The sequence below is a fragment of the Epinephelus lanceolatus genome, chromosome 2 (genome assembly GCF_041903045.1).
Source record: "Epinephelus lanceolatus isolate andai-2023 chromosome 2, ASM4190304v1, whole genome shotgun sequence".
Classification (NCBI taxonomy): domain Eukaryota; kingdom Metazoa; phylum Chordata; class Actinopteri; order Perciformes; family Serranidae; genus Epinephelus; species Epinephelus lanceolatus.
Genome location: NC_135735.1, coordinates 10,552,419 through 10,579,852, shown reverse-complemented (window position 1 = coordinate 10,579,852; position 27,434 = coordinate 10,552,419). Strand labels below are relative to the sequence as shown.

Genomic DNA, 27,434 nt, shown 5'->3' with positions numbered 1-27,434 from the left:
TCGTTGTGGATTTTTATACTCTGCAGCAGCTCTGTGGGGTCTGCTCTCGGTTCTGATGGCCGATATTTGGGCCTGGCTGGCCAGCCAACAGTCCTCCTCAGTGTGTGGCAGGTGTCTCTGAGGAAGGAAGCTGCAAGAAGCAACATGAGTTTGATGCTGTGCCGCTGGGAGCAGAACAATTTCACCATGAAACTGGTAGGCTGAACACTTCCAGGTCATCTCAAAGGTCAAACACCAGGGGGCAGTTAAACATTTTATTTGCGTTTCAGTTCTTTTCTGTGCATATAAAATATAAAATCACATCCCTATAGGCTCTTTCTGTTTTTGACAGTCCTTTTATCAATACAGTGTTCACATTTTTATCCTGCCTTTCTTCCCTGACGCTGCAGCTTCAGGACATGTCTCACATAGATTTTTCTCCCACTGTGTGTTTATGTATCAGTGAAAATGCTTGTCTCATCAGCTCAAATCCTTACAGTAGCTGTGGTGTTGGATTGCAGGCACGCAATGGATTAGTGGCGGTTCGTTTTAATATCATAGGAAAGTGCTGAAGGCGTGCATCCCGGTTTTTCCCTTCACCTGATACTAGCTTCACTTTGATGTCTGCATGGAAACTTAAAATAGGCTTAGCGAGGACTTCAGCCACAGTTTTGCAGAACATTTATGCGCGTGCGTGCGTGCGTGCGTGTGTGTGCATTATCCTTTCAAGCATTTATAAGAGAAGGACAGTCTGTGGTTCTTCTCTGTTGCCTGCTGTTTGGTTTGATATATGTGTACACTGCCAAAGAGATGGTAAATATTCAACAGGATCTGGAACACTGTGATAAAATACAGGGTTGGCCAGGTGCAGATAGGTCATGTGGTGCAAGCAAATGAGGAAAAAAAGATCTTTGTAGTGGCTGATGTGTGTGATAAAAGTAGGAAGCAGCAGATTTAATAAAAGTCAGTTTATATAATGAGCACCCTGTTGAGTTTACACATAACACAGACTTATGGGACACAATCTTTCTCTCTTTCTTTTCTCCGTGTCTTTCTCCGTGTCTCTCTCTTTCTGCCATGGTCCTTATCTGGATCTGCCGTGCACACAGAGGAAGGGGAGATGGAAGCAGAGGAGGTTATTACCAGAGTCTAGAGATGAGCTGATAAGAAGGCTAGTTTAATTACACACCGCCAACCTCCACACAGCATGACTGACGGGATGCTGGTGGGCCACAGGGTCAGCGTGTGTGTGTGTTTGTGTGTGTGTAGGAGAGAGAGAGTGGGAATGACAAAGGGATTACTGGCAGGCACACTTGAACATGTGCACACACTTCCAGAAATTAAAATGACCTTCCTTTTTATTATGAAGTGTAGTCGATGTCCATAACCCTCTCTGTTCTAATCCGGGTCTATTGATTATTTGATTGTCGTGGTCCTTATGTCACCACACGACCTGTGCAGCATAAATCAGAATGTGTGATTTATGTGTTTCATCCTGATTGGAGACATGCCACTATACACGGAGCACAAAAAAAAAAAATTAAGAATTGAATTGAACCGTAATTGATTTTAGATAAGGTATATTTTCTAGATCAGTGGTTCCCAACTGGTGGGTCTTGGTCCAAAAGTGGGTCGTGGGTCGGCTCTGAATAGAGTGCAAATGATTCACACGCATGTCAAGTTTGTAAAAAAAAACACTATATTTTTAAGTACGGTGAATTTTTGGTACAGAGTTTTTATTTTGAAATGCCGTTTCGTGCTGTAGAGGGAGTTAACAGACAGTTTCTTGACAGAGACAGCAAACTAGCTCGACAACATGGCAAAACGCAAGTGTGCTGAATGTATTAAACTGTGTATTAAACTAATGATTAAGGAGGAATTTGAACTTTGTGGCTGGACTAGCTGGGCTCTAGATGCCAAGTGGTGCATGGTGCTTCTCTGTGACAATACATGTGTGTAGCCTTGACGGACTCTGACTGGTGCCCACAGTAGCAATTGCATGCATTGAACTGCTCAACTGAAAAAAGTGGAAATCAGCTACCTGTCTTGGCTAGAGTTTTAAATCTCCAGTGAGGTAAATTCAGATCCCTCCAGACTACATTTTCAGTTGCTTTGTGCTACGGCCTTTTTTTTTTTTTTTTTTTTTTAAATTTAATAATCAACTTATGAAATTTTAGTATTTCTTAATGGCCTGAAGTGAAGAGAAAGTTCAACGTTACCGTGCAGCCAAGGTCCTGAGCTTGAGCTGAACATAGGATGTCAAAGGTAGCCTAAGGCCCAGACACACTAGATCGACATATAAAAACTAGTGGCAACAAAGGGCTGCTGCTGCGTTGCCTCATGTCGCCTGTGTCCCAGCCAAAAAGAAACACATGAATACACCACAAAGACAACAGCTATTGGCCAACTAGATTGTATGTTCTGCCCCTACATGAGAGGAGTTTCCATAGCAGCAGGCAGTGTCAGTCAATAGTATTCGTCATTCAATCGAGGTTGAAAGAACAAGTGATATTTACAGGGCGCTGGCGAACAATACCACAAACAATTGTGTACCATCTCTACTGAAGAGCTCAACGGCTAAAAACATAATCTTACCTAAAATAACAAGTTTGTTTTGATCTCAGGTCTTCTTGACTTAAATCATCTTTTTTTTTTTGCTTTCCTCACTTCTGTTTCTCTTCTCATGCACTGAGCTGAACTGCCAGTCAGATTGGTGGGCTCTGCAGTGTCTGATGGCGATTCAAACTGCTGAAACAGCAAAAAACAAGAAGGAAAAAAAGCCAACAAGGGCCAACTAGTGCCAACGGTGTGGGCACACCGCCAAAACATTGAGCAACGACTGACTGTTGGCATGGTGTGTCAGGGCCCTTAGCTGTAGTGCATCTAGAACTATGGCCAAATGGAGGGGATGACATGCAACAAGGGTCTCTCGCCAGATTTGAATGCAGACTGCAGCAGAATTCAGGATGTGCATTTGATTACAAGGGAACAGGATACCCATTTTAAAGCAACTGAAAGATTACACTATCACTCTAGAAATAAATTATATGTGGCCCCTCTTCCCAATACTGCTTGAGCATACACTGCAAGCTGCTACTCTTGTAGGAACATTACTTTTGTTGTAATGGAAAAGTGGATACTTCAGATATCTAACACCTAACTGTCGGCACCTACTTCTCCAACAGAAAACAGGCTAACTCCGCTACGTTCTTCATCACCACCCTCTCCTTCAGTGCTCACCAGCGAAAGTGAAAGCTGGCCACAGATTCACTAATTTTTGGGATGAGCTTTGTCCATTTAGCGTTTCATGTCGCTATATTTGCGTTTTTTCTGTGCTTTGTTCAATATTACCATCAGTTCCTTTTTGACGTGTGCTGCCAGTACCTGGTCACTGTTTTTTTTAGAAAATCTTGACCTCACCTGCACACTGTGCCCAGGAATGTCCCAAACATAGCAAAATAAGAATCATAAAAAAATACAGGCAGAGAGCAGAGTCTCTGCAGATAAATACACTGCCACACATACTTACAATCCACTCTTATGGGTTGTACATGATGATTGAGAGGGATTACTTTTGTATGAGTCTATACATAACGGTTTTGCAATTCAGAACTGCGGTTACATTATAGCGTGCAGACCTTCGCTGCTTCTGTACCACACCTGCAGAGTGAGGCACTGTTTTTCAAGGACCACAAGGCAGCTGTCTCTGCAGGGAAATCAGTTTTATCATTGCATATGGTTTGCTTACTCACACAGTACCACTAACAAGCTAAGCCCTCTTTAATAACTCTTGCAGGGCTGCTGTGCCCTCATGTGCATCAGGCTGCATGTCTCAGGATTTGTCCTGATCAGATGTTGCATGCCAGACACTGCTGTGCTATTTCAGCTGCGCAGCAAACCAAACACCAATTTAGGGGATTTAAAAGTCTTTTATTCATGAGTCAATATTATAATATACTGGATTAACCTCTGAATATTTGTGCATTGTTAGATAGACAGAGTAAATGGTGTACACAAGCGTTACAGGACTATCACTATTGGGAATAGATGTTACATCTTTGCAGTTTGAGTTTTGACCCACCAGCAGTGAGTTTCAAATCAGTTTATGTATCTCATGTACACATGACCACACATGCACACTCTGTCTCTTGGCTGTCTGATGAATGACTCTGTTTCCCATACTCTAAACTGCAGATTTCTTGCCAAGTCGTTTTGTCTACCATGTGCCTGGTATGGCCTTCATGCCTCACAAAGCCACATGTCTTTCATGTGCCAAACAGAGAGCAAGCAGAGACATGAGGGCTCATTTGGAGTGGCCTGTTTCAGCTTTCTGTGGACTAAAGCCACTTGAGAGGTCTGTGTGAGTACAACAGAGAACAGAGGGGGATAAAGTAGCTACCAGGGGCCCCACAGACCAAAAAATATCCATGGTGCATCCTGCTGGGAGCTGAGAAGAAGGGGAAGCAGCTCCAGCTGCAGTGGTGATGGAGAGAGTACGGCGATAGTAGTAAAGTAACACATTATAACATGTAGACATTGTCACGAGTTCTACTTATGTTTTCTAATCTCTGCCTGCTTCTCAGATGAGATGCCGGAGTTAAATATGGTCACTGCTCAGGAGGTGATATTAAATCTTAGGTCCAGATATTTTTTGGTAGCACTGTCCTAGTGATTGGTTTAGCAGATGTGACTTCACATTACAACAGGAGCCACTTGAGCAAGCACATTTGCTGGGAACAAAAGCCAGAGACAAGAAGCAACACACCAATCAGCGCAGAGTAAATGTAAAAAGATTAACATAGGGTTAAAGAAAAGGTAGGGGAACTAACCAAAAAACTACAAAGTTGTTTGACAAAATGACCTCTGTTTGGAGCAGCTATTGGGCACTGTTCTGGATTCTTGAGTATTCTTAAAATCTCAACAGCGATCTTTACAGGTCAAATTTTCCAGTCATATTTCTCATGCCTTATTTCATGGAATTAGTCTGGTTTAATCTGAAACATTATAGTAGCAGTCCTGCTTTTGTCTGTAGTTTTTCCACATCAAGCCACTGAAGTACTATGGAAAGTCTGTTTAACCAAACTTAAAGTGTAAAGGAAGCGAGCCCTGTCACATGAAATTTAAAGTAGATGTTTCAAACAATTTTATTTAATTGAGGTGATTCATATTGACTGCACAGAAACAGAATCAAACTGAAGTGAGTCAGCAGATCAGTACCTTTATCCCTTATAAGACAGTAGAGTTGGGAAGATGAGGAGAGAGGTGGGATAACATGCATTTCACCCCACTGAGCCACCAGGGTGCCTCAGTCCAGCTCGTGTACCAGAAGCGTCAGTGTTAAAGCCCAGTGTTGGAGTCATTGTGTCCGGTATAAAGCATCACAGCAGCTGGCAGAGCAGACTGCACTCCTCTGTTGTCACATCATACGGACAGGGACAGTGATTTTTTTAGAAGCCATCTGTCCGCGTCCTGTTCACCGAGCGCTGTGCAGACGATGAGTCCCTTCGCTCAGTGCTGACTTACTTAAACTGAGGGAGATTCCTGAATTCACAGCTCTTGGGTGACTCTGGATGTAAGGTGTGATAGAGAAAGTAACACACTTTATGATAAGTGTATCACTTGCACTTACCCACCACTCCTTCCCCTTCCTGCATCCTTCTGTTAGATCATTGTGTGAGTAAATCCATAAGTCCATCCATCATCGTCCCACCAGCCATCTGCTAGTCGGCCCAGACTGGGTCAGAGGGGATGTGTTGCCACATGTCGCCCTCAGCCTGCAGCAGTGCAGAGAGCTGCTGAGTCCTTATCGATGAGACTTGGCTTTGTCAGGCAGCAGGAGGGGTCGCTGACAAGAATATGTGTTCTCTAAGTCATCGGTGTGTTCCACTTACAGTAAGTAACTCCAGTGGGCTGTTACAGGGCTATCCTTCAGCTTAGCTATATAATATTCACAGTGAAAAAAGCCTTAAAGATGGCTGGGGAAACTGGAGTATTTATAGGATTTGTTGTAATTCATCGAGGTTAAGAAATCCTTTAACAAGCTCCAGAGCTGACCATGAGATATTATCATACAGTTGAGAGGCTGTGCATTAAAAACTGGTGAACTTGTTTACACTAAGGAGCACAAAGCCACATTTTTGATGTTTTTTAATGTATGCCAACCCTTTTAAACTCTTTTCTACAGCAAGTATACCAGGCAGCTGTATGTATGTATTAAAGATTGGCAAGCATACCTGCATGAAAGACGATTATTACAGGCCTCTTCAACATCAGCCCCCGCCTGTTGTACTCTCTCTGCCAAGGAGTTCTTTCCTTTTAACCTTTATTTAAACAGTGTATGTCTGAGCCCTAATGTGGCACCTGTATGCTTAATTTCTGGCCAAATGTCACAGCCATTTGCCCCTCTGATGAGCTCTTAGTTTACACGCCACTGTAGCATGATCTGTGAGCAAAAATGAACTCTCTAAAACCTTGTTTATACTCGTGAGAGACACTGTGACACAGGCCTCCACAGATAGCGCACAAGTTACAAACGCACACAGAGGAGTTTATGCTCAATGTGTGGTTGGTTGGTTGCAATATTCTACCAGTGTTACCAGCAAAATGCCAGAGATCAAACATGCAAGTGATTAATGCCACAGAGAAAGGGAGAAGTAATTAACTGTAAACTCAAACCATACATTAAATATTCATGGGAATATGTTATTGCTTTTGTAAATCCCACTCACTCCTGTCACACAAATGTGTGTGTCCTTGATCAAGGCCATCAGTGTGTTGAGTTTCGTCACTGAAGCTGCTCTGAGGCCTGCAGTTAAAGTGTGTTTTTTTTCTGGGCAGCTTTTAGGTGAATTCATGTTAGAGTATGAATATGGAGCCGGACGGCGCTGATGTCAGCACAGTGGTTAAAGCTGGTTTAAGTTAAATCAGCATGACAGAAGACAATAGCTGGATTTAAACAGTAGCACAGTCCTGCAAGGGAGATCTGAGACCTCCATGTGAACTTCTGTTTCATGTGTGTGTGTGGGTGTGTGGGCGCTTGCTGATGTACAGCGCCAGGTGTGTCAGAGGAAGAAGACACTAAAGTGTTCTGTCAGTCAGCGTTAGGAGCTCTGTCACATCGAGGAGAGACATCCCATCACATTTACACCATCTGCCTCGGACTCAGGGGGCGACTGGGCTTTTTCTAGTTGCCTGGATCACAGATAGTGTTGAGTCACTACAGCACAAGACACGGCTTGTTTGAGGGACTATATAGGTTGGCCGTGCTACCTAGCAGGTAGACCATATTGCTAGTCAGAGGAGTTTTCCCCTGCTGTGATGCAACAGCGGAATCATACGATCATTGTTAGTAGCCAGTGGAACAAGACCATATGAACCCCATAAGGATCTGACAGCTTGCCAGTTAATAAATCATTACACTTAGGAGTTTAGGGCTTTGTTTAGTCTTCATAAAACAGAAGAGGAAGCAGCTACACCTTCTACTTTCATCAGAAATGTTTGTTGCATAATAGTAATCCGTTGAAAACATGTATCGTCTGTCTGTTCGCATACTTAGTTACAATTATCAAGATACATATATGGAATTAAATCATAGTTGCTGCAGTAGGGTGGCCAAAAAATAAATTGTTCCATTTCAAGGACTTCTGTTGCCGTCTGTCTCCGCACCAGTAGCAGAGGAGGGAACTGAGTCAGGGTGTCTGACTCAGACAGACAGATGAATGACACCCGGAGAGGGAGAGAGGTTAAAACAGTGTCAGTGTGACTGAGGCTTCACTATGAAGCAGTCTGACAGGACCTGAGAGAGAGAGAGGTACATATGAAGAGGAGTAAAGCATGTCCTGCTCATACAGACACACAGCGCGGTCATGGAGATTTGAGGTAGAGAGGAGAGTCATCAAACAACGTGGCTATATTTACCCGCTCCACTCTGCCTTTATGACAGAGCGCACTCGTGTTTTGGTCTTCTGGATGTTTATGGACCTCTAGTTTGCTTTGCCCAGTTAGTCGTCTTTATCAAGGTGACAGGCACTCATGGCAGAGTATGGCGGCCTCAGGGTGCCGGACAGGAGCTACAGCCGCTTCTCCTGCCAAAACTACAAACTGGTAAGATACCAGTGAGGGAAGGGAGGGTTGAACACTGTGGGGGTTTTAGAGGTCATGGGCTGTTAGTGTCATGCATGCGTTTTTGCTTAAGCTATCCACCTGTTGATGAGCTAAGAAGTGTTTAATGTTGCAGTTAGGTGTCCAATTTGAAGCAGCCCTGAAGAGAACACACAGTAGCGTGGAGGAAAACATTCACAGTAAAGATAAAGTGGTTGTATGTTAACTGAGAGGACCTGGGAGTTATGAGAGAAAGAGACTTAAGAGGAAGGGTCAGCTTGAAATAGAAACGTCAGGAGCAGAGCCAGATCTCCAGGAGCAGCCGGGAATTATTTTAGAAGCCCCCTGACAGAGAGGCAGGTAACAGACACTACCTGCCTGTTTCAAATGAAAGCTTACGGTTGGGATTTTGTTCTACCTCATAAAGCCCATGATGTCCTAAACATGGTCAGTGACAGAGGCTATGCACTTGACGTTCAAAGGGGAGATTTCCTTTCAAAAGATAGAAGAAAGCACTGTTATCAGATCATGTCTTTTGTGGACTCAGCACTCAGTTTAGTGCCATTACCTGACTTATAAAGAGAGCTGTTTAAGTCCTGGATCCCTATGAAAGCTTCTCGTGAGAGATAACACTTTACAGCAGCTTGGGTCGTGCTGTGTTCTCTTTATAGTTCTTACTCATGTTGGTAGATTAGTTCATAATGGTGTGTTAAGTGCAGCATTTTTTAGGTTGCTTACTGAACCCTGGAAGTAATAAGGCTAATAGTCCTCAAGTTATCAACATAATTGTTTCTGGAAAGCTGTGCAACGTCGATGTATGTGAGAACTGTGCTTTCATGGAAAGACCTGAGGTGTTGTGTGCTACTCTGTCATGTAAAAATTTGAAAAAAAGAAAATGTTGCTGCTGGTTCATGATTTCATGCTTGGACTTCAAAGGGAAGACTTAATGTTCCTCAACAGGTTGAGAAAATTCAGCAGGTCAGTTATGAAAGAGACTCAAAACCCACTGAAACAAGAAATGTGCCACAGTATTATTATTATGCTAAATGCTAGATGAACTGATTGTAATTCAGTCAGGAACACTTAAGTCAAAGAAAACTTTATTTCCGTCATATAATAATTGGCGGTATGGCTCTGTTCTGGGGCCTCTCTGCCTTTCCTATGCCCATGCAGAAAGCCTCTTCCACACGCCTGCGTGGAAAGCTATAAGGCAGAGAGAGCACACCTATCTGCCCTTCCATGCGTCTTCATGGAAAGCCTAAGGCAGAGAGCGCAGCAGAAAAGACCCCTCTGGGAACAGAACAGAGCAGCATTAATAACAAACAGAAATGACACTGAAGGCAGGCTGTAAAGCGGCTTGCAGAGGAAGCAGCAACAGTAAGCAGGCCAGAGCAGTTTAAATAGGACGCCCTGAATGGGATTTGCCAATTGGTTGCATAGAAAGGAATCATGTGATCTATCAGCTGACTCTCTTCTATCAGTCAGCTGCTCCATCAGTTGAGTGGACTGTTTGAGATCAGCTGATGTAGCTGGGATGTGAGCTGAGCTTGCCTGAACTGAGGCTATGCTCAATTTTTCTTGGCCGATTCTGATTTCTGGTTTTCAAACAATTTCTCAGGATTGTGGGGGCATTATCAGGTCATGCTTGATTTACAGCTGCACATGGGAGAAGTTTTCCTTGTAGGCTTTCTCCATGAAAGCCCTTTCTGACAAAAATCTATTCATTATAACTGAAACCACGACTTTTTCCGAACCTTAACCAAGAGATCCCTTTCTTGTAGAAAACCCCTCGTCTCTCCCAACTGCTTAACAGCTCCCTCTCATTTCAACTAAGGTTATCATTTTATTTTTCATTGAATCATGAGTATTAAAACGTTTTGCTGCCAAGGAATAAACTACTGAATATATCAAATGGACCCTACTTGGTAAGAAAGCTAACTAGACTAACTAGGGAACTAGATTAAACCACCCAACTCTGTGTTTGTATTGAACTATACCTCCCAGAATATGGCGGTCATTGTTTTGGCATTTTCCACTCACTTAGATGAAACGGTAAGCATTAGCTTTTCTGTGTGAAAATTTTGAGCTAGTTATCTTGACTCATCGGCTAACTCGTAGACTGGGGCAGACCACCCATATATTTGTGTTTTTGTTGAGTTATACGTCTCAGACTAAGATGATAAGTGTTTTACCATCTTGCACCCCATTACATGAAACATTTAATATTAGCTTTGCTACACTTTGAGCTACTTATCAACTTTGTGATGAATACAGATTTGGATGGTATACCCGTATACCCTAGTCTGCTAGTTAGCTTAACACAGTAGCTCTTTAACTGTGTGCAGCATGGCATAGGTATGAATGACAACTTTTACAATGAGTTGCATTGGCTCTGACAATAGTTAGTTATTGTTGTGCTGCTGTTTTGCAACGCATACCGTCATGCAACACATGCATGTAAATTTGATCGGCACAGGAGCGGTTACATCTAAGACCATCACCAGTCATGGCTGGTAAAGCTAAAAAAAAAAAAAAAAAACATCTGATTCCGGTCACCAGCCATCTTTAGCAAACATATCCAACATATTGTCACAGGAACACTTAGTTGCTCCTGTTTTTGTGATTTCATGAAATTGCCCTAATAAAGAACTTTAGTGGTCAAGGGGTTGAGTAAATGGTTGGCTCCTCTAGGACTGAGATACTCTACTTGCTTTGCCCAGAGGCCACTTTTGCAAAATGTCAGGAGACCAGGAGCCAGTCACAGCAGTTTAGAGCAGGTATGGTGTACGGAGGGGTGTGTTAAGGATTTAATGACACGAGGGGCTTAGCCTGGACCTCTGTTGGGTTGTTGCAGGGTCCTCTGGCACCTTATTTACGTTAAAAGTACAAAAGAAATTCCCAGTTTGAATCAGTCTATTTTCATTGTGAATTAGAAAATGGTTTGGGGCCCACCCGGCACCTTTTTGGGGGCCAAATTCAGCCTACAGGCCTAAGTTAAGTATCACTGCTCTAAGATCTCTTCAAGTAAAGTCAGTTTGACAGGACCTCTACAAAACATTTTGCCAAAAATTTTACCAACCATTTTTTGCATTAAAATGTGGCAATGTTAAAATCATCAATCTTTAAATTTAACATAATATGTTATAGGCCTATTGAGAGTGAAAAATATTTTTGTAGGAACTCACGAATGTCCTGTTTGTGGGTATTTATGCAGCTGCTAGCATGTATAGCTGACCACAAAGTGCATTTGTGTTCCACTTTTTCTTTGGAGTCTGCTCTGTAATTAACTCTATGTAACTAATTAACATTATGTGTAATATTCGTGCTTTCCACCATGCTTCTGTGTGTCTGCCACCAATAAGCTCTATAAGGCAAATACTTAATAAATTAGAAAATGGTGAATGAGAAAACAAGAAAATGTTACACTCTGATCGTGGTTACAAGGAATTTGTGCAGATTGAGTCTGGCTGTGTATTTGACTGAATGTGAGTAAACTGTTGGTGTTTTGGGAAGATTTGGCAAGCATTCTTCCAATTTGAACCCACAGGAAAAATAAAAAAAAAATCCACTAACTGACCTGAAAGCTGGTGGTTTTTCTGAACTTCTAAAAGTGTTCACCCAACAGCAATGATGCAAGTGTGTGCTGCTTAGCATGCACTCAACAAGTCAGTGTCAGTGCAACCAACAACAGGGCTGCGAGAGTGAAGTAATGCGATGTGGGTGCTCCAGCTGAGTGACAGTTTCATAGAGACATTAACACACAAACACTCACAAGAAGCCACAAGAAGCTCTAAAGCACATCTGTGTAGCTCCTCCTACTGTATAATCACCCTTAGTCATTATATAACGTGACATTTGCTAAACTTACGCCTCTGCATCTGCAGCTGAGCCATCCGGCTAAAACAAAAAACTAACTTTTCACTCTTTCAACTCAAGGGCACGCTCTCAGTTTGATGCCCTGGCTGCCCTCACCCTCTCTCCGCTCAGGCTGACCCAGCGCTGCGGGGATGGCCTGTGTGCGTCATGCCTTTCTGTAGGCATCGCACGCCAGCCTGGTGACTCAGCAAGCTGGGGCAGCGGGGATGCTGGATATGAAGCAGATCTGTGTGTTTGTGTGAGAAATAAAAAGGCGCAGCTGTCTGAATGAGTAACTCATGGCTGCTTGTCACAAGCTTTGAAGAGATGACTCTGTGTCACTTCTGAAGGCTTAAATTGGACCTTATTATGTGAGCATGCACATGGATCCTGGCTTTCATGCAATGCATGATGAAGCATGGTCAGTTGTTTACAAGTCTTAGACTTTGATCTGAGTTTAGATGAATGTCACAATGTCCATGTTTTCAGGGCTCTAAGTTCTAGACTGGTCCAATTTGGACATGATCACCCTCTAATTAAAACCGAAAGTCAACACTTTGATCTTAACATAATTCTTTAATTCCAAATGTAATGTCCTGAAGTTCAGATCAAAAACAATTAGACACTGAGTTACTGTTCATATACTTTTGGACTTCACCATTAAATGTCAGTGTTAAAAAGGATGCCCAGATTTTGTTCAAATACCCAAAGCTTGGGGTCAATAACCTCGACAGGCCACATACGACATTCTCCAAATGGTCCTGACAGTGTGAATGACTCAGTGTCATGTTGCTTTCTCTGGTGACGGGAATGTCCCTGACATGAATTTACAGCTCCTAAAAAAGACCCTCAATCCCACGAGAAGAGGGTCGGGATTACTGGAGGTTTCTGGGAATGGAGGGATTTTCCCTCCTGGAAAATGTTTCTGTTAAACATCAGACTTACTGATAGGGATCTCTCAGTGAGTCTGTGTTGACATATGGATGCAAGTGATGCTATTATTATGATATTAGCAGTGACATTACAGGTCATGTTTCAGGAGTAAGGTCTTGTTGCGCTTATTATTTATTTCTGTATCCTGTTTGGAACTTGTGCCACTGACTGTTAGACGGACAGGAGGTTTAGAGTCTGCAGTGCAGGTGATTGTTTAGCCTAATTAAGATGGTTGGATGAAACCCAAATGAACAAATATACATCACACAGAAATGCAGGATATAGTTTTTATGATTTTTTTCCTTTTCCATTTAACAGATTAAGACAATCTTGAAGTCATTGCAGCAGTGATAAATATTGCCTTTACACAAGCAGCCAAACAAGAACTTTGCCTAAATAAATTAAAATCTTAACTTGGTAATTAGTCCATATTTAGATTATGAAACACTTGATTGCAGAATAAGTATACAAAGAATAAGAATCTGATTTATCTTTCAGTGCCAACTTTTATACTTGTCAGGTTTTGATACAAGATGCTTCATACACATTTAATTTGGTACAATGCACTGATGTACACCAGCCATCTCTACACAGAAATGGCCTGAAATTGAGCTCAGTTCCTGGACTGTGAAGTAATAATGCCGAGCACTTAGCCTCTCCACCGCCCTCTTACCCACATAATTACAATATCAATTCATCAGTCGTTTACCACCATGGGGAGTTTTGATTAAATTTTCTATTCAATATGCAGAGGGCTTCCCTCTGATCTGATGCAGAGACTAGGCCGGAGTCAGTGTCACCTCATTCTGATAGATATTGAGTCAGTATGAAGTCCTCTCCACTAACCATGCAGTTTATTAAAATGTCTCTCAGATCTGAAGCCTGCTTCTCATCTGCCCCCACCCTTTCCTCTCCTTGTCTTTCTGTGACCTTTCAAGTAATTTTGGGATCACAGAAGCTACAATAAAGATGCGGTTAAACACACATGATCCGGATTAATGCATGATGTCTTTTTTAGGTCTTTGATTTGCAGACATGTGACTGATGTTGTAAAATTTGGTCTCTGGTGGGATGGACTGCAGTGCTAGTTATGCCTCACTGGTGATGGTTTCATTAATATTGGTTACAAGTAATTAATCCCTTGTGTTTACAGTTTGCTTTCACATGCTAGGCATCTTGATTAAACTGTATTCTCCAGCAACTGATCACAGTAGTTTGTAAGGATGGTAGGCCAGTCAAAGCTTCATTAAATTATGTTTTTGGCCTCTGTGGTCCTTATGGCTAACTTGTTAGCTAACAGTTGCCTGTTTACACATTCAGCAGACACAGAGGAACACGCGTTTTCATATGGAGCCATATTTCTATTTTATACATATCATATTATCATTTCTAAAGTGACGAAGTGACGTAGACAGAAGCTGACTTTGTCATCAGGAGGTAAAGGGCCAGTGGATTGCATGACATTGAGGCGAGATGGCTGCAGACTGCTGCAGACCAATGTTTGAGTCCAACAAACAACGACACCAGTGTCAGCGTTTCCAGTGGCTTTTGTGCCAACGAACATGGCTGTTGTTCAAGTGACCAGTCGCTACTTTTCCAATGAGTTTTGTGTAATTAAACGTGGGTGTTTTGCAGCAACCTGGCACTGCTTTTCCAGCAGTTTTTGTGCTGTAAACATGGGTGTTTTTTAGTAACTATTTGTCTGTTTTCCAGCTGCTTTTGTGCCTTTGAATGTGGGTGTTTTGTAGCTATCCATTGCCGTTTTTGCCGTGGCTTTTTTGCACGTAACATGGTAGTTTTTTAGCGATCTGTCATTGTTTACCCAGCAACTTTTGTGCAGCTGCATGTGGGTGTTTTTTGCAACCTGTCACTGCTTTTCCAGTGTATTTCGTGCCGCCGAATGTGGGTATTTTAAGTCAAAACATGATTGTTTCCTAACCTCGCCAAAGTTGGTTTTGTGTCTCAACATAACCAACAGTTAAACACAGTGTTGTTAGAAACATCAAGTTTTAATGTATCTGTTAAATAATAACCTTCAAATATAACGTTTCCATGGATTGCTGAAAAGTACAACATTTTTTTCTGGTGAATGGGTTGCTCCACCAACTCCTGAGAAAAACATCTGGCTATTTAGCTGCTAGATTGCTAAATTAACCAGCTGGCCACTAACGTTTGTTACCAACAATATTTCTGCTGGTTGGTGCTGGACAGGTAGAATACAGTGGGTTTATCTGAGCTTGTATGCTGAAAATAGCTACCAGCTGCTGCTAGAAACAAGATTGTTGAAAGAGGTGAGATGTGACTATACAGTTAATCTGCTGTAAACTAAAACAAGAGTAGAGTAGGTGGTGATTCTGTGAAGTTGAACTGCAGACAATGTCTTTTATAGTAGACATGATCATTTGATTTACTCTTAATATATTAAACAATGATTTGTTCACCTCCAAAAAGATCCGCTATGAGCATTTATATGTCCATTGTACAATTTCTTCCTGGATGTTTCCTCTTCCAGTTCCTGAGATATCACTTTGAAAGTTTGGGCTTGATGCTCTGGCTGAGAGGACGACATCAGAGAGACAAAAACTGTTTTGAAAAGTTTAATTTTCAGAACTTAAAAGACAACCTGTTGTGACTTGCCCACTTCCCCTTTTCTTTCCTTTTACAACCCCCCCGTGCCCCCCTGCTTGTCCTCAGGCTGTTTAACCCCCCTACACCCTGGTTTCTACCTCTGTGACTGACAGCTACCTGTTTCACCCCGATTTTAATTACACTCCAACCCCTCAATTTACCTGCCTGAAACTGCTTCAAAGAAAAGTTACACACACACAAAAAGCTCCTGAAGACTGCACTTCCTTTTCTCCATGACCAGCTGAGGGTGTGAATTGAAAGGATAGAGTCTAATCAGGCAGCTTGAAGGATTTTTTTTAGCTCTGTGTGTCACTCAAAAGGCTTTTTATAACAGTGCATTTGTGTTTGAGTATGCAGTCTGTGTGATTTAAACGTCGCTCCAAGGCTCTTTGTGTTTAATGTGTGGTCGTGTACTCTCATAAACCTTTTGCTCCTGAGCTTGTGTGTGAAGACGAGTATACGTATGTGCGTGTGTGTTTGCCTTTGAAGTGTGCACACCTGTTGTAAGCCATCATGAGAGCCGTGATTCATCTGATGAGTAGCATGGCAGAAAAGCTCCGGGTCTGTTTACAGTGCAAACAAAAAGAAACAAGGGTCACGACCGTGTCACACAACTCACCACCATGCGTGTTGTGTGTGTGTGCTTGTGCTAAGGTTTGACCCTAACAATGCTGTGCACTCATTCAGTACTAATAGGTGCACTTGAATTTCACAGTAATTCTTGAGAAAGTTGACACGCACATTAAAAACTAGGTAACTGGGAGAAATGAGGTTACACAGGAAATCTGACCACGCATTTATACATTGTGTAGTGGCTACTTGCTGACACATACATTTTTATATAGGTGTAGCATGTCAGTAATCATAATTCTCCTCCTTCCTCGACCTTATTTTACTTATTTTTAGAGTCATGTAAGTCAGTGGACATATTTTTCACTTACAGTTAGGGCTGGGCGACATAGAGAAAATCATACATCACAATATGTTTGACCAAGTACCCTGATATTAGGCTTGGATGGTATCTATTTTTCATACCTTCATACCCTCCTAACATTTCACCAGGATGTATGGTACAGGTTTGAAACCATCTTGGTTAGTCCCTCCGTTGTTCCAACAATCACCATCCCTGTGGTCTGCCTCTGCAGTTGCTGGCTGGCTTTTTACTACTCCTGTAACGTTATCCCATTCACAGTTGCCATCTTTCTCATTTCAGCTGCCTCTTCCACTCATAGAGACTGTCCTCTGATGGTGCATGCTGTGCACTACAGTACATCGCCTCAATACAGCATTTCGTATCAGTTTAAAGGTCCAGTGTGTCGGATGTAGGAAGATATATTGGCAGAAATTAAATATATTATGTATTCTGTAGTGTATAATCACCTGAAAATAAGAATCATATTTTTGTTACCTTAGAATGAACTGTTGATATCTACTTAGGGACAGCATCCTCATTTATGGAGATTGTCACGTTGCACTGCCATGTTTCTACAGTAGCCCGGAATGGACAAACCACACACTGGCTGTAGATGGGGCCATTTGTGTTTTTGCATCGGCCATTATAGTTAGAAGCCCCTCCACGACGTGTTGGAAAAACATTGATTTTTAATGTGAAACTGCTTTATTCAGTGTTTTACCGGTTTACGTCAGTGTAGTTTGAGTGGGCGGAAGTTCGCTGCATAGATCAGCCTCTCATTGGGCGGAACGAGCCACCCGCTGAAGTCCCGCCCTACCACCTTCGGTTGTGTAGCAGTTTTCAACTGTTTTCACCGCGTCTTTTACTAACTTTTGCGGTGTTTGATCTTGCGGGGATGTAGCCATTTTTCTGCCATGGTTCGCGTCCTGTAGGCGATATTTTTGTGGGCGTGTTACACCAAAACCTGTTTCCCCCCAGCAATATTTTTGCAAGCGCACCGTTGCTGTGGCACCGCCCAGAACGATTGTGATTGGTTGAAAGAAGTACAAGCAGCCAGGGCGTTTTTTTCTCCAATCTTAAAGTGAGAGTCAGCCCAGCCAGACCTTTCTTTTCTTGAGAAAGGTCTGGTGAGCGAGACTAACGTCAGTGGGTCTGTTTATTTTAGAGCGAAAGAGACCTCTGTAGATAATTTGGCTGCTGCTGAAAATCTGGATTGTCTGGATCTTAAGTTATCACAGAAAAAAGGAGAGCACACTAGCATGTGGTGGGCAAGCCACCCGTCTCTGACATGCCAAACAGCGTTGGTGAAACGCTCATTTGTAATGTGAAACCGTTCTATTCTTTAACCGGTCTTAATCCCCTGGTCTGTTTGTTTTGGAGAGGAAGAGACCTCTGTGAATAACTTAGCTCCTCATAAAAGCTTCCTGAACAATGAACAGTAAAGGAATTCTAACCTGGAGAAGGTTCAGCTGGTTGCAGTCTGCAGTCCTCACTGTTTGTTGTCACTAAATCTTACACACTGGACCTTTAATAGAAAGAGGAGTGTCTGTATTTTTGACGTATTTTTGAAAATCATACCTTCAGGATTTCTAAATATACTGTATACGGTAATACCTTTATACCGCCCAAGCCTACTCAGTATCAATATTGCAATGATATTGTGGGGTTCATTACTGGTGCTTTCATTAAATCTTTACACAATGAGATTTCTGATAAATAATCAAAAGTAATGTGAACATAATGACTGAGTAGGTAATTAAAAATAAAAGAACAGCGAGATCAGTCTGATAAGTTCATAGGGTTACATCACTTTACTGTAATGCAGCCTTTTAAACCAGGAAAAGATAACATTTAGAATATCCAAAATCTAAGATGGTATCTAGTCTCATATCATGATATTGATATAATATTGATGTGTTGATATGTCTGGATTTTACAAATAATGCTTAACTGTGGAAGAGGTCATATTCAGACATATATTTGACTTTCAGTTACTCTGTAATGCATATGTGCACAATAAAGAGCAGGAGAGCAGTGACACATGGACATAGCCAAGAGATCTGCTCTATCCAGGAGAAATCCAGCTTGAAAAATCTGATTTCCCATTTACATGACACTGGAGAAATCACATCATTGCAGGGAGCTGACTGTAACTTGGTTACTAAATCGTCCTGATTGTCTCTCCTCTGTCATCTCTTTCACCTGAGTGTTCGGGGATGTGTGAAAAGGAGAGTGAGACATACTGTAGAGGGAGCGGTGTCTTAATTTAGCAGAGCCATCGCACATGTTCCAGATCCCTGTGGGAGACAAACTGCTCTGAAGTTACACTTGTTAAACAGAGTCTCTGCAGATTACAGACAAGCCTGACAATGCTTCAAATCGACATGGATTCATGAGGCATCAGTTTCTCAAAAATAACTTCTTCTTTATTAGGAATAATGTTCAGTGCTACTTCACTTCAACCTTTGTGTGCCTTTTTTTAACTCACCAGAAATAGAAACTCACTCCTCTTGATGAGAGAGAAGGAGTAAAATAGAAAGAGTTTGGCGACTAATTATGAAGGAAGCTATTCAGATTATTCAGATGCTTGCTCTGCCCCCCTCCTCTCCTCCCCCCAGGCAGTGAAGGGCCTTTTCTGTCCCCAGAGAGTGATGTCAGCATGGCCCATTGAAAACAGCCGCCGTGCGCTGCGAGATGAATGCCCTGGCTGAGCACAATGGCCCCAATTTGAATACCACGCGGATATATGCCAGATCGGAGCCCCAACAAAAGAAAGAGGGCTACTCGGCTCCCATTCAACCATGTTGTTATTTTATTAGAGTCGTAAATTTGCTTCAACCATTTATACCTTTTGTAGTTTTCAAGTGTTTATGGAGTTTGAAACACGTGGACGACTTTATGGGGTTGCCCCTGTTTTGGACTGGATTTTATTTTTGTTGGCTCATAACTGAACACCGCGGTTTGTGTTTGTGTCTGACTGCAGATCTACACGGACTGGGCCAATCACTACCTTGCCAAGTCAGGACACAAGCGTCTGATCAAGGACCTACAAACAGATATCGCAGACGGAGTGCTGCTGGCTGAGATCATACAGGTCGTAGGTAAGGAAAACACACATTTGATTCCAAAGTCTGCCAAAAGGAGGCCAGCTCTGATCATGTGTTTGCTGGGAAAAAAAGTGACACATCATTAGTTACTTTTAAAGATGCTACCAACCTTTAACCAAGAAAAATATCTACACCATCATCCAATAAGGAGCTTTTCTTTTGCAAGATAGATTTCATGTTACAGAATGAAATCCTTTAACTCTTGAACTACCTGATGCAATAACTTTCTTCCATGAGGTGATGATAGAGTCAGGACAAAATACTATTATAGTAGTTAAAATCCATCTTTGTCAGGTTTGCTTTGATGCTCATGAGTGAACTTGAAGAAGTTGGATTCATTTTAGCTCCAAAAACTTTTTTTTTTAACTCATTCAGAAACAAAGAAAAACTTTAAAGGATCTGGTGTGTGGTGAGATTTAGTATGAATGACTTGTCTAATTCTTACTTTAAGTTATTGGCTTACAGAAATATGATCTTTAAACAAACTGCAGATAAGGACAGACAGATGAGGGAAGTCCTAAAAACTTTCCAAATGATGGAAGAGCAAATTTCTGAAGTGACCTGTAAGATGTCTTCTACTACGTGTAATTACACACCCCCTCTCATTGCTGAAAATGTGTCGATCAGCTTATCAGAACCCAAATAAATCAATGTCATTTTCACATTGACTTGCATTTTAGAATTGATTTACCTGTCTTTTAAAAGTGTCTCATAACCTTATGTGCCAACCGCATATGAAGATATTCAACCTGTAAAAGTATGCTGTTCCTCTGTGTTTTTGACCTTCACCCTCATCTGTATCATCATCAGCCTTGTCATTATGTCCGAGCCGTCCTCAGCCTGTCATTTCATGCGCAGACAGCCTTGAGGCTGAAGCAGTCTGACACTAGCTGACCGGTGACTCAGCATGTCACTGACTCTGTTTGCTTCCTGCTCTTCCCCCTTGTGTCTGACCCACATTTATACTTCCTATGATCTGTGCGGCCTCATCCTGCACACAGAGAGGAGTCTCACTGTTGCATAGTTGTCATACTGTATCTGCTGCATGTGATTCTTTTTTGGGAGTTGGATCGGGCTCAGGGCATTTTGTATGTCAAATGTGTTTACATCACATGCTTGACGGCCTCCTCCTCTAATCTTATACCATAACACTGGCTCCTGCTTCTTGCCATGATGTTGGCTGCTTAAATTATTTTGATTATTCCAGGGGTGTAGAAGCTTCAACTACTCTAACAGTCAGTCTGCCCACCTGGGTGAAGGATGTGGAGTAGCTGAGCTTGTGTAAGGCAGGACTATGAGGTAATAAATATAACAGTGAGAGTATTGTTTGACACATGTTTTGCATGTGACGAGAAAACAACACAGATTCATTGTGTTGTTTTTTTAAAAGTTGCTCTTTTGATTGGTGGGGATGCGCCAATTTTGACATTCAGGGCTGATACAGATACTGATGTTTAAAATAACAGTTTGGGAGATAGGCAACAGCCAATACTGACACTGATGTGTTTTTTATTGTTGTTTATTCTGTTTTGTTGTTATTTAGTCACCCTTTTGTGCCATGGAAACAAAGAAATCTTTGTTATAAAAATAACTGCATAACTGAACTGTTCTAAAGTATTAAAGCCCATCATTTCATGACCTTTGAATGAGTCCAAATTCAATCATACAAATTAATGAGACAACCTCTAATATAACCTTTGGCATGAAAACATCTTAAAGATATATATATATATATATATATATATATATATATATATATATATATCTCATAATGTCCTGTCTAATATCTATTTTATATTTCTGGGAAAATATCAACAAATTTCTCCTTAAAACGACTGTATTTATTCAAGTTTCTCACCAAAAACTACATTTTACGACATTTACCTTCACTTAATGCTCATTTTTATTGAATAGAGCTTGAACACATCATACTGTAACTCATTGCAACCTCTGTGAGCTGAAGATAGAGAGTTTACTTCCTGCTTTCGACCCCAAGGTGTCCCAAGGAAGATCTCTGTTAGTCCCAGACACATTTTCTGTTGTCCATGGGAGGACCAGACGCTGGCTGCTACTAGCCATCTTGTCACACAACGTGAGATCACAGAGCCCATTTCCCAAACAGTCATTGTATTCCTCTTGTACCAGCTCATTAATTTAAGTTTGTGGCCATTAGTTTCGAGCCCTGCTTTTTAGTCCGTGCGAAATTGATGTGACATAACAGGAAGATAGGCTGATGACAGTCAACAAGGCAGATATCAGCCGATAGGAATGTTAAGCCGATAAATCGGTGCATCCTTATAGTTTTTGAATGGATGCATGAAAGGAGATGTAAAGATGTGGACAGGGGGATTGAAAATGCCAGAAATGTCTTCCTGTCTGCAAAGTAGGAATAATCTGCTGATTGTTTTCAGGTTATTTTTATGTTTAAAAAATGTCTCTCTTGTTGGCTCGTGTTTGGTCAGTGACACTTCATACTTCACTAGTACTAAATGTGACTTTCTTGGGGAGCTCATAAAGTAAAACTGTAATTTGGTTGTATTGGTTTATCGGTCACAGTCCTCTTAAAATGTTTCTACAGTCCTAAAAATGTGGTTGAGTAGTGCCAAGACATCATGATCTCTTTTCATCCACTACTTTTAGTATTCTCACAACATCAAGCAGACATACAATATATACCCTCCAACAGCTGATCACTGCTGCCCCGTTCTTAAGTTAAAACAACACGAGCCGGAGCCCTCCATTCACCTGTTCTGACCGCCTTTCTGCCTGCTGCTTCCCATCCCTTGGGAAAAAACCTCACACCACATAATCGCCAGTGAAACTAGAGCAGCCTGCTGGTGTCAGAACAGCCATACTGGGACCGGATATGGCACCCGTTTAGCTGTTTGACCAACCCGCACTCAAGGTCAGGGCTTTGGAAGTGGGAAACCTCCAGATCAAGGACGCCAGTAAAGTTGCTATGAACTGTCCTTGAGGCAACTGTTTTAATCTGTCCTACAAACTTCAGCCAGGCTTTTTAAGATATTTTGCTTTTTCTTTAGCTCCTAGTCCTGGGATACTTTTTATCTTCTCAAGGAAGCCTTTATGCATTCTGGCTGCTGGTTTGTAGGCCGTTGCTCTGCACTAGTCAGCCAGGCAAAATGTGTCTGGTTAGTGTGTTGTTTATTTTTGGAACATTTAATGTGTCTCAAAATCACAGAGTAGCTGTGTCTTGTGGGTGTCACCACAGTGTGCAATTTGTCAGGAAGCACACTAACCAACGCCAACAGTAGTAGCATTAAATCATCAATCATTTAAATGTCTTAACACACTGAAAGAGCACATAATATGCTTTTCCTTATTTTCTGTCATGATGTTATAATGCTTTAAGTTTTAAATCATGAGGTAGACATATGTAAAAGTAATCACTGTGAGCAAAAACCTAAGACTTCAGGCTGTTCTGAGTACTTAACAAAGACAAGAGTTTCTTTATGTGGTCATCTGCTCCAGGCAAGTTACTGCAAGAGCTTACATTACATAGTTATGTATCATGTAGCTACTTGGAAAACAAGTAATCTTGGTTGCCAGTATTTTTAATTTCTCCCCGATATTGAATCATATTTCTGCTTGAACATTTCCAGTTGTGAAGATTTTGCTTTAAATTGGTCATTTTTCACTGTTTTTCAGTGACACTTTACTCCATTACAGTCATTCCCCTGGCTGTAATGATGGTGCAGAGAGAATGGCATAAATACACGAAACCTGGAAACACTGACCAATCAGAGCTGACTGGGCTTTTTCAGGAGGGTGGCTTAAAGAAACAGGCGCTAAAATGGAGCATCCCAGACAGAGGGTGAATACAGGTGTTCCAGCACAGACGGTATGAGGGATATAAAGTGTTTTTGAACATTTAAGCATGTAAATTTGCTCTCGTAGAATCCCAAAATAAAAGTATGAATCTAAAAATTAGCATAATATGCCTTCTTTTAAAGAGAATATGGTGCTATTTTACTTCTTTACGTCTTTTTTTTTTTTTTTTTGGATGAAGCTTGCCAGGAATCATTAAAGCCTTTCCTCCGCACTTTATTATTTGATAAGGACGTGTTGTTTATACAATACAGGGGGAGAGTGTACAACGACCCATCAGATTTTCTTTTGATTTGATTTCTTTTAAATGAATTGATCAGATGTTAAGGTCAAAAGTTACTTTACAGAAGAAAAATAAAGTGGACACATCTACCCCTTCATTGGCCATCACTACACTTCATTATTGGTTATTGGCATTAAGATAACTTTATTAGACTGGTAACAGTTTACTTGACAATATCTACATAAGAGTGACATGACACTGTCATAACTGTGGCATGACATGGTTATGAACCTGTCATGAACATTATTTACATGTCATAAACGTTTATGACTGCTGTTATTAAGTGTCATTCGGTTTTTGTAATGACAAGTTGACATTGTTTGGGTTGTCTTGATTATGACAACTTGACATTAATCAAAGTGACATTACTAGAAGTTGACATGAACACATTAAAGACACTGTGTTTATTCACCAGAGAGAAAGAGGAGTTTTTTCTAGCAGTGAAGGTGGTGCAGTGTTTGGTCCTGAGCTGGAGCGACACAGTGGGCCCCACCGTGCCTCCTGATGGAGGAGGCTGTGTTGTTGGCACAGTTGTCAGCTGTGAGCTGACGATCGTGTCTCAGCTGCTGTGGGCTGGGTTTCTAATAGATGGGAGGAATCCTCGACACCAAACACACACGCACGCACGCACACACACACACACACCCTTTGAAAAGAAGCAGCACAACACACATCTCGGCCGGGCCCCCAGCGGCCCCGTTCCCATTTGCTGTTACCAGATAGTGTTTCATGTCTCAGCGGGAGGGGAGAGAAGGGGGGTCACAGTCACCGGCGTGAACACCTCTGCTCTCCTCACTCAGCCAGCAACTGTCTGGGACACACACTCAGGGATCTCCACTGGAAATAAAAGAGAGGATTACATGAACTGAACACGCCTGAAAACAGTTTAATTCTCTCTTCTTTCATCTCTCTGTCTCTGCCTCCTCTTTCTGTCTCTCCCCAGCCAATGAGAAGATTGGAGATATCAATGGCTGTCCCAAGAGCCGTTCTCAGATGGTAAGTGACCTTCTAAGTTTGTTTTGACAGGCTGTTGTGAAATTTACCTCTGTGTGTGTTTCTGTGTGTAAAGTCACACACCGTTTTGATGTGCCATCTATCTCACCGTCTCATGTGGCCCACGCTGGGAGCTGTGGTGCAGAAGTCACTGGTGAATAGTTACTCCATTTATTTTTACTTTTGTGGTCTTGCGGGCTGCCGTCCGTAAAACCTCTGGCTCAGACTTCTGGCAGTTGGCTCTCAGTTGAAAGCATCCCAGGCTTTGGGTTTTGGGGCCAGTTTTGCCTCATCTTATTACACTTGCAAAAGAAGAGAGCATTCCTCTCATCTCCGGGAGTCAAAGCAGGCAGGGAGCATCGGCGCGGATGACAAAGAAAATGTTTCCAACCAGTTGTGATGTGATTTTGTCCACGGTGACATTTAGCAGATATGCAAGTGGGATTTTTTTGTAACGCTGCTGGTGGGATTTCGGTGTTTTCACAGTTCTGTGTTCTCTGTGGGAAATGAGCCGACAGTGCCCAGGGCAGGGCTGCCCTCCGCTGAATGTGAAGGGTCGTAAATTGGGCCAGTGTGCCAGCTGAGGGGGCTATTTTTGGCCACCAGCCAGACTAGTGAAGCCTCTCTAAGCACCAGAGGGAGAGAGAGACACACACACCGAGAGTTAACAACTGAGGAGGAGGTGGAAGCACAGCTGATCACTGAACCCTTCCTCTTCAGTGTGAACATGGGCCCATATTACTACACTTGTGAGGGTATCCTGTCATTTAGATTGGTTTCTAGTGCTTTTTTAGTACTTTAAAGTGCTCTGTTTTCATTTTTTGATGGCGGTCTGTTTCTTTGTTTGCCATTTCATAAGTTATGGTGCCAGTTTAATTTAAAAGCTTTGGAAAATTCTCGACCTTTGTTGATATTTAAGCCTCAAAGCATATCAGTTAGGATCTATTCTCAATTTAACATAAATGACAATGTAGAGCTGGGCTCTGTACATAGTGCGGCGCTCAGTGAAGCTAGATTTCCCCTTTGGGTTAACCAAACACTAGTCTGAGTGGGCGGAAGTTCGCTGCATGGATCAGCCTCTTATTGGGCAGAACGAGCCACCCGCTGAAGTCCCGCCCTACCACCTCCGGTTGTGTAGCAGTTTTCAACACGTCCTTTACTAACTTTTGCGGTGTTTGATCTTGCTGGGATGTAGCCATTTATCTGCCATGGTTCGCGTCCTGTCGGCAATATTTTTGCAAGCGCACCATTGCTGTGGCACCGCCCAGAACAATTGTGATTGGTTGAAAGAAATACAAGCAGCCGGGGCATTTTTTCTCCAATCTCAAAGTGAGAGTCGGCCCAGTGAGCGAGACTAACCAAACATTGGTCATCCTGGATTACTGGTATCGTTAGTTAGCTCAGTACACTTAAGGTTTTCTTGTCGGGCTGTGAGAGTGTTCATGTGAAAGAGGCAGATTTGTTAATTACAAGTGACATCACCACAAACCTGAATGAAGTAGTTAATGGGAAATGTGATACCCATAGGAAAATTTGGTTCTAGTGACACCAAAATCTGATATTGAAAGAGGTGAAATGTTCACAGTATAATCACACATCTAGAATAGAATAAGAAACAATGGAAACACTTGAAATATTTTTAAAGTAAGGCTATCAATAAAAGCAGGGTGAATAATATGTCTTTAGTACAAAGTGAATATATTTATTTATCTTATGATGAACTGACAGTAATGAATGTATGATGCATAGAGTTAAAAGTAATATAAAACTGTTTCTTCTGCCAAAGCAGAGAAGACAGTTAATGCCTGATAAGGGCTATCTGACCAAAACGTTGCATTTTTAATTTACTGGGAGCTAATTAACAGCATGTGGATTGTTTTTTATAATAATAGACAACAGAGGGTTTAATTTGTTTCCCGTTTTATTTTTTTACAAAGTCGCCTCATGTTATTTTGAGCTGCACTGATAGTATTTTAGTGTAGAAGCCTCCACACTGTCGGGAATGAAAGTAACTTTGCACAATTAAAATGCAGCTTTTAATCTAGGGCTGCAAATAATGATTATATTCATTTCTGATCAATCTGTTAATTATTTTCTCACTTAATTGGTTAGTTGTTTGGTGTATGAAATGTTAGAATATTGTAAAAAATGTCAGTCAGTGTTTGCCAAAGCCCAAGAAGGCTTTCTCGAATGTGGTGTTTGTCCACAACCCAAAGACAGTCAGTTTACTGTCATAGAAGAGTAAACAAAGAAGCTTGAATCAGAGAATTTGGGCTTTTTTAATTACTCAAATCAGTTATTTGTTTATCAGAGTAGTTTGCTATTAATTAAATGGTTGAGTACTAGTCGATAAATCATTGCAGCTCCATCATTTTATATTTGGTGTCATAAACTCTGTGTTTGTTTAAAGCTTTGTTCTAAAACCAGAATGGACACATGGAAACTGGAACATGATTCTGCTGACTTATAAAAATATGTACTGCTCTTCATTACCTGTCACTCTGTTGTAAAGTCAGTTAATAATGACAGTGTTTTTTCAGTGAGCAGTTTGGCCAGTAGTTGTGTTGTTGGCAGGTTATGATCAGATCTTCTGACATTAACATTGGAGCATGTCAGCCCTGCAGCTTAGATTACCATGGTGATGTATTCGGGTTGTGTGCCAGCATCATGATACCATAAAACCTGAGTTCAGTTCAATACCACTACAGAAATGCATGCACTAAGCCATTTCTGAAAATGGCTCACCTCCCTCTCTACTTCCTGTCCCACTTACTATCAATTAGGCCTTTCCCATTAG

At 41.7% G+C, this 27,434-nt stretch overlaps 1 protein-coding gene across 7 annotated transcripts in view; it reads left to right on the top strand.

The window, feature by feature from the left end:
• nav2a (neuron navigator 2a) overlaps nucleotides 1-27,434 on the top strand; it is a 305,157-nt gene that overhangs the window by 178,006 nt on the left and 99,717 nt on the right. For 5 of the 7 annotated variants that reach the window (XM_078173805.1, XM_078173798.1, XM_078173804.1 and 2 more), the window contains 2 exons: nucleotides 19,392-19,509; nucleotides 24,588-24,640. In XM_078173805.1, coding sequence (XP_078029931.1) covers nucleotides 19,392-19,509; nucleotides 24,588-24,640 — 171 coding nt within the window. Of the gene's footprint in view, nucleotides 1-51; nucleotides 196-7,818; nucleotides 8,083-19,391; nucleotides 19,510-24,587; nucleotides 24,641-27,434 lie in introns of those variants that run through there. The other 2 variants (XM_078173806.1, XM_033624807.2) reach the window with 2 other exon arrangements.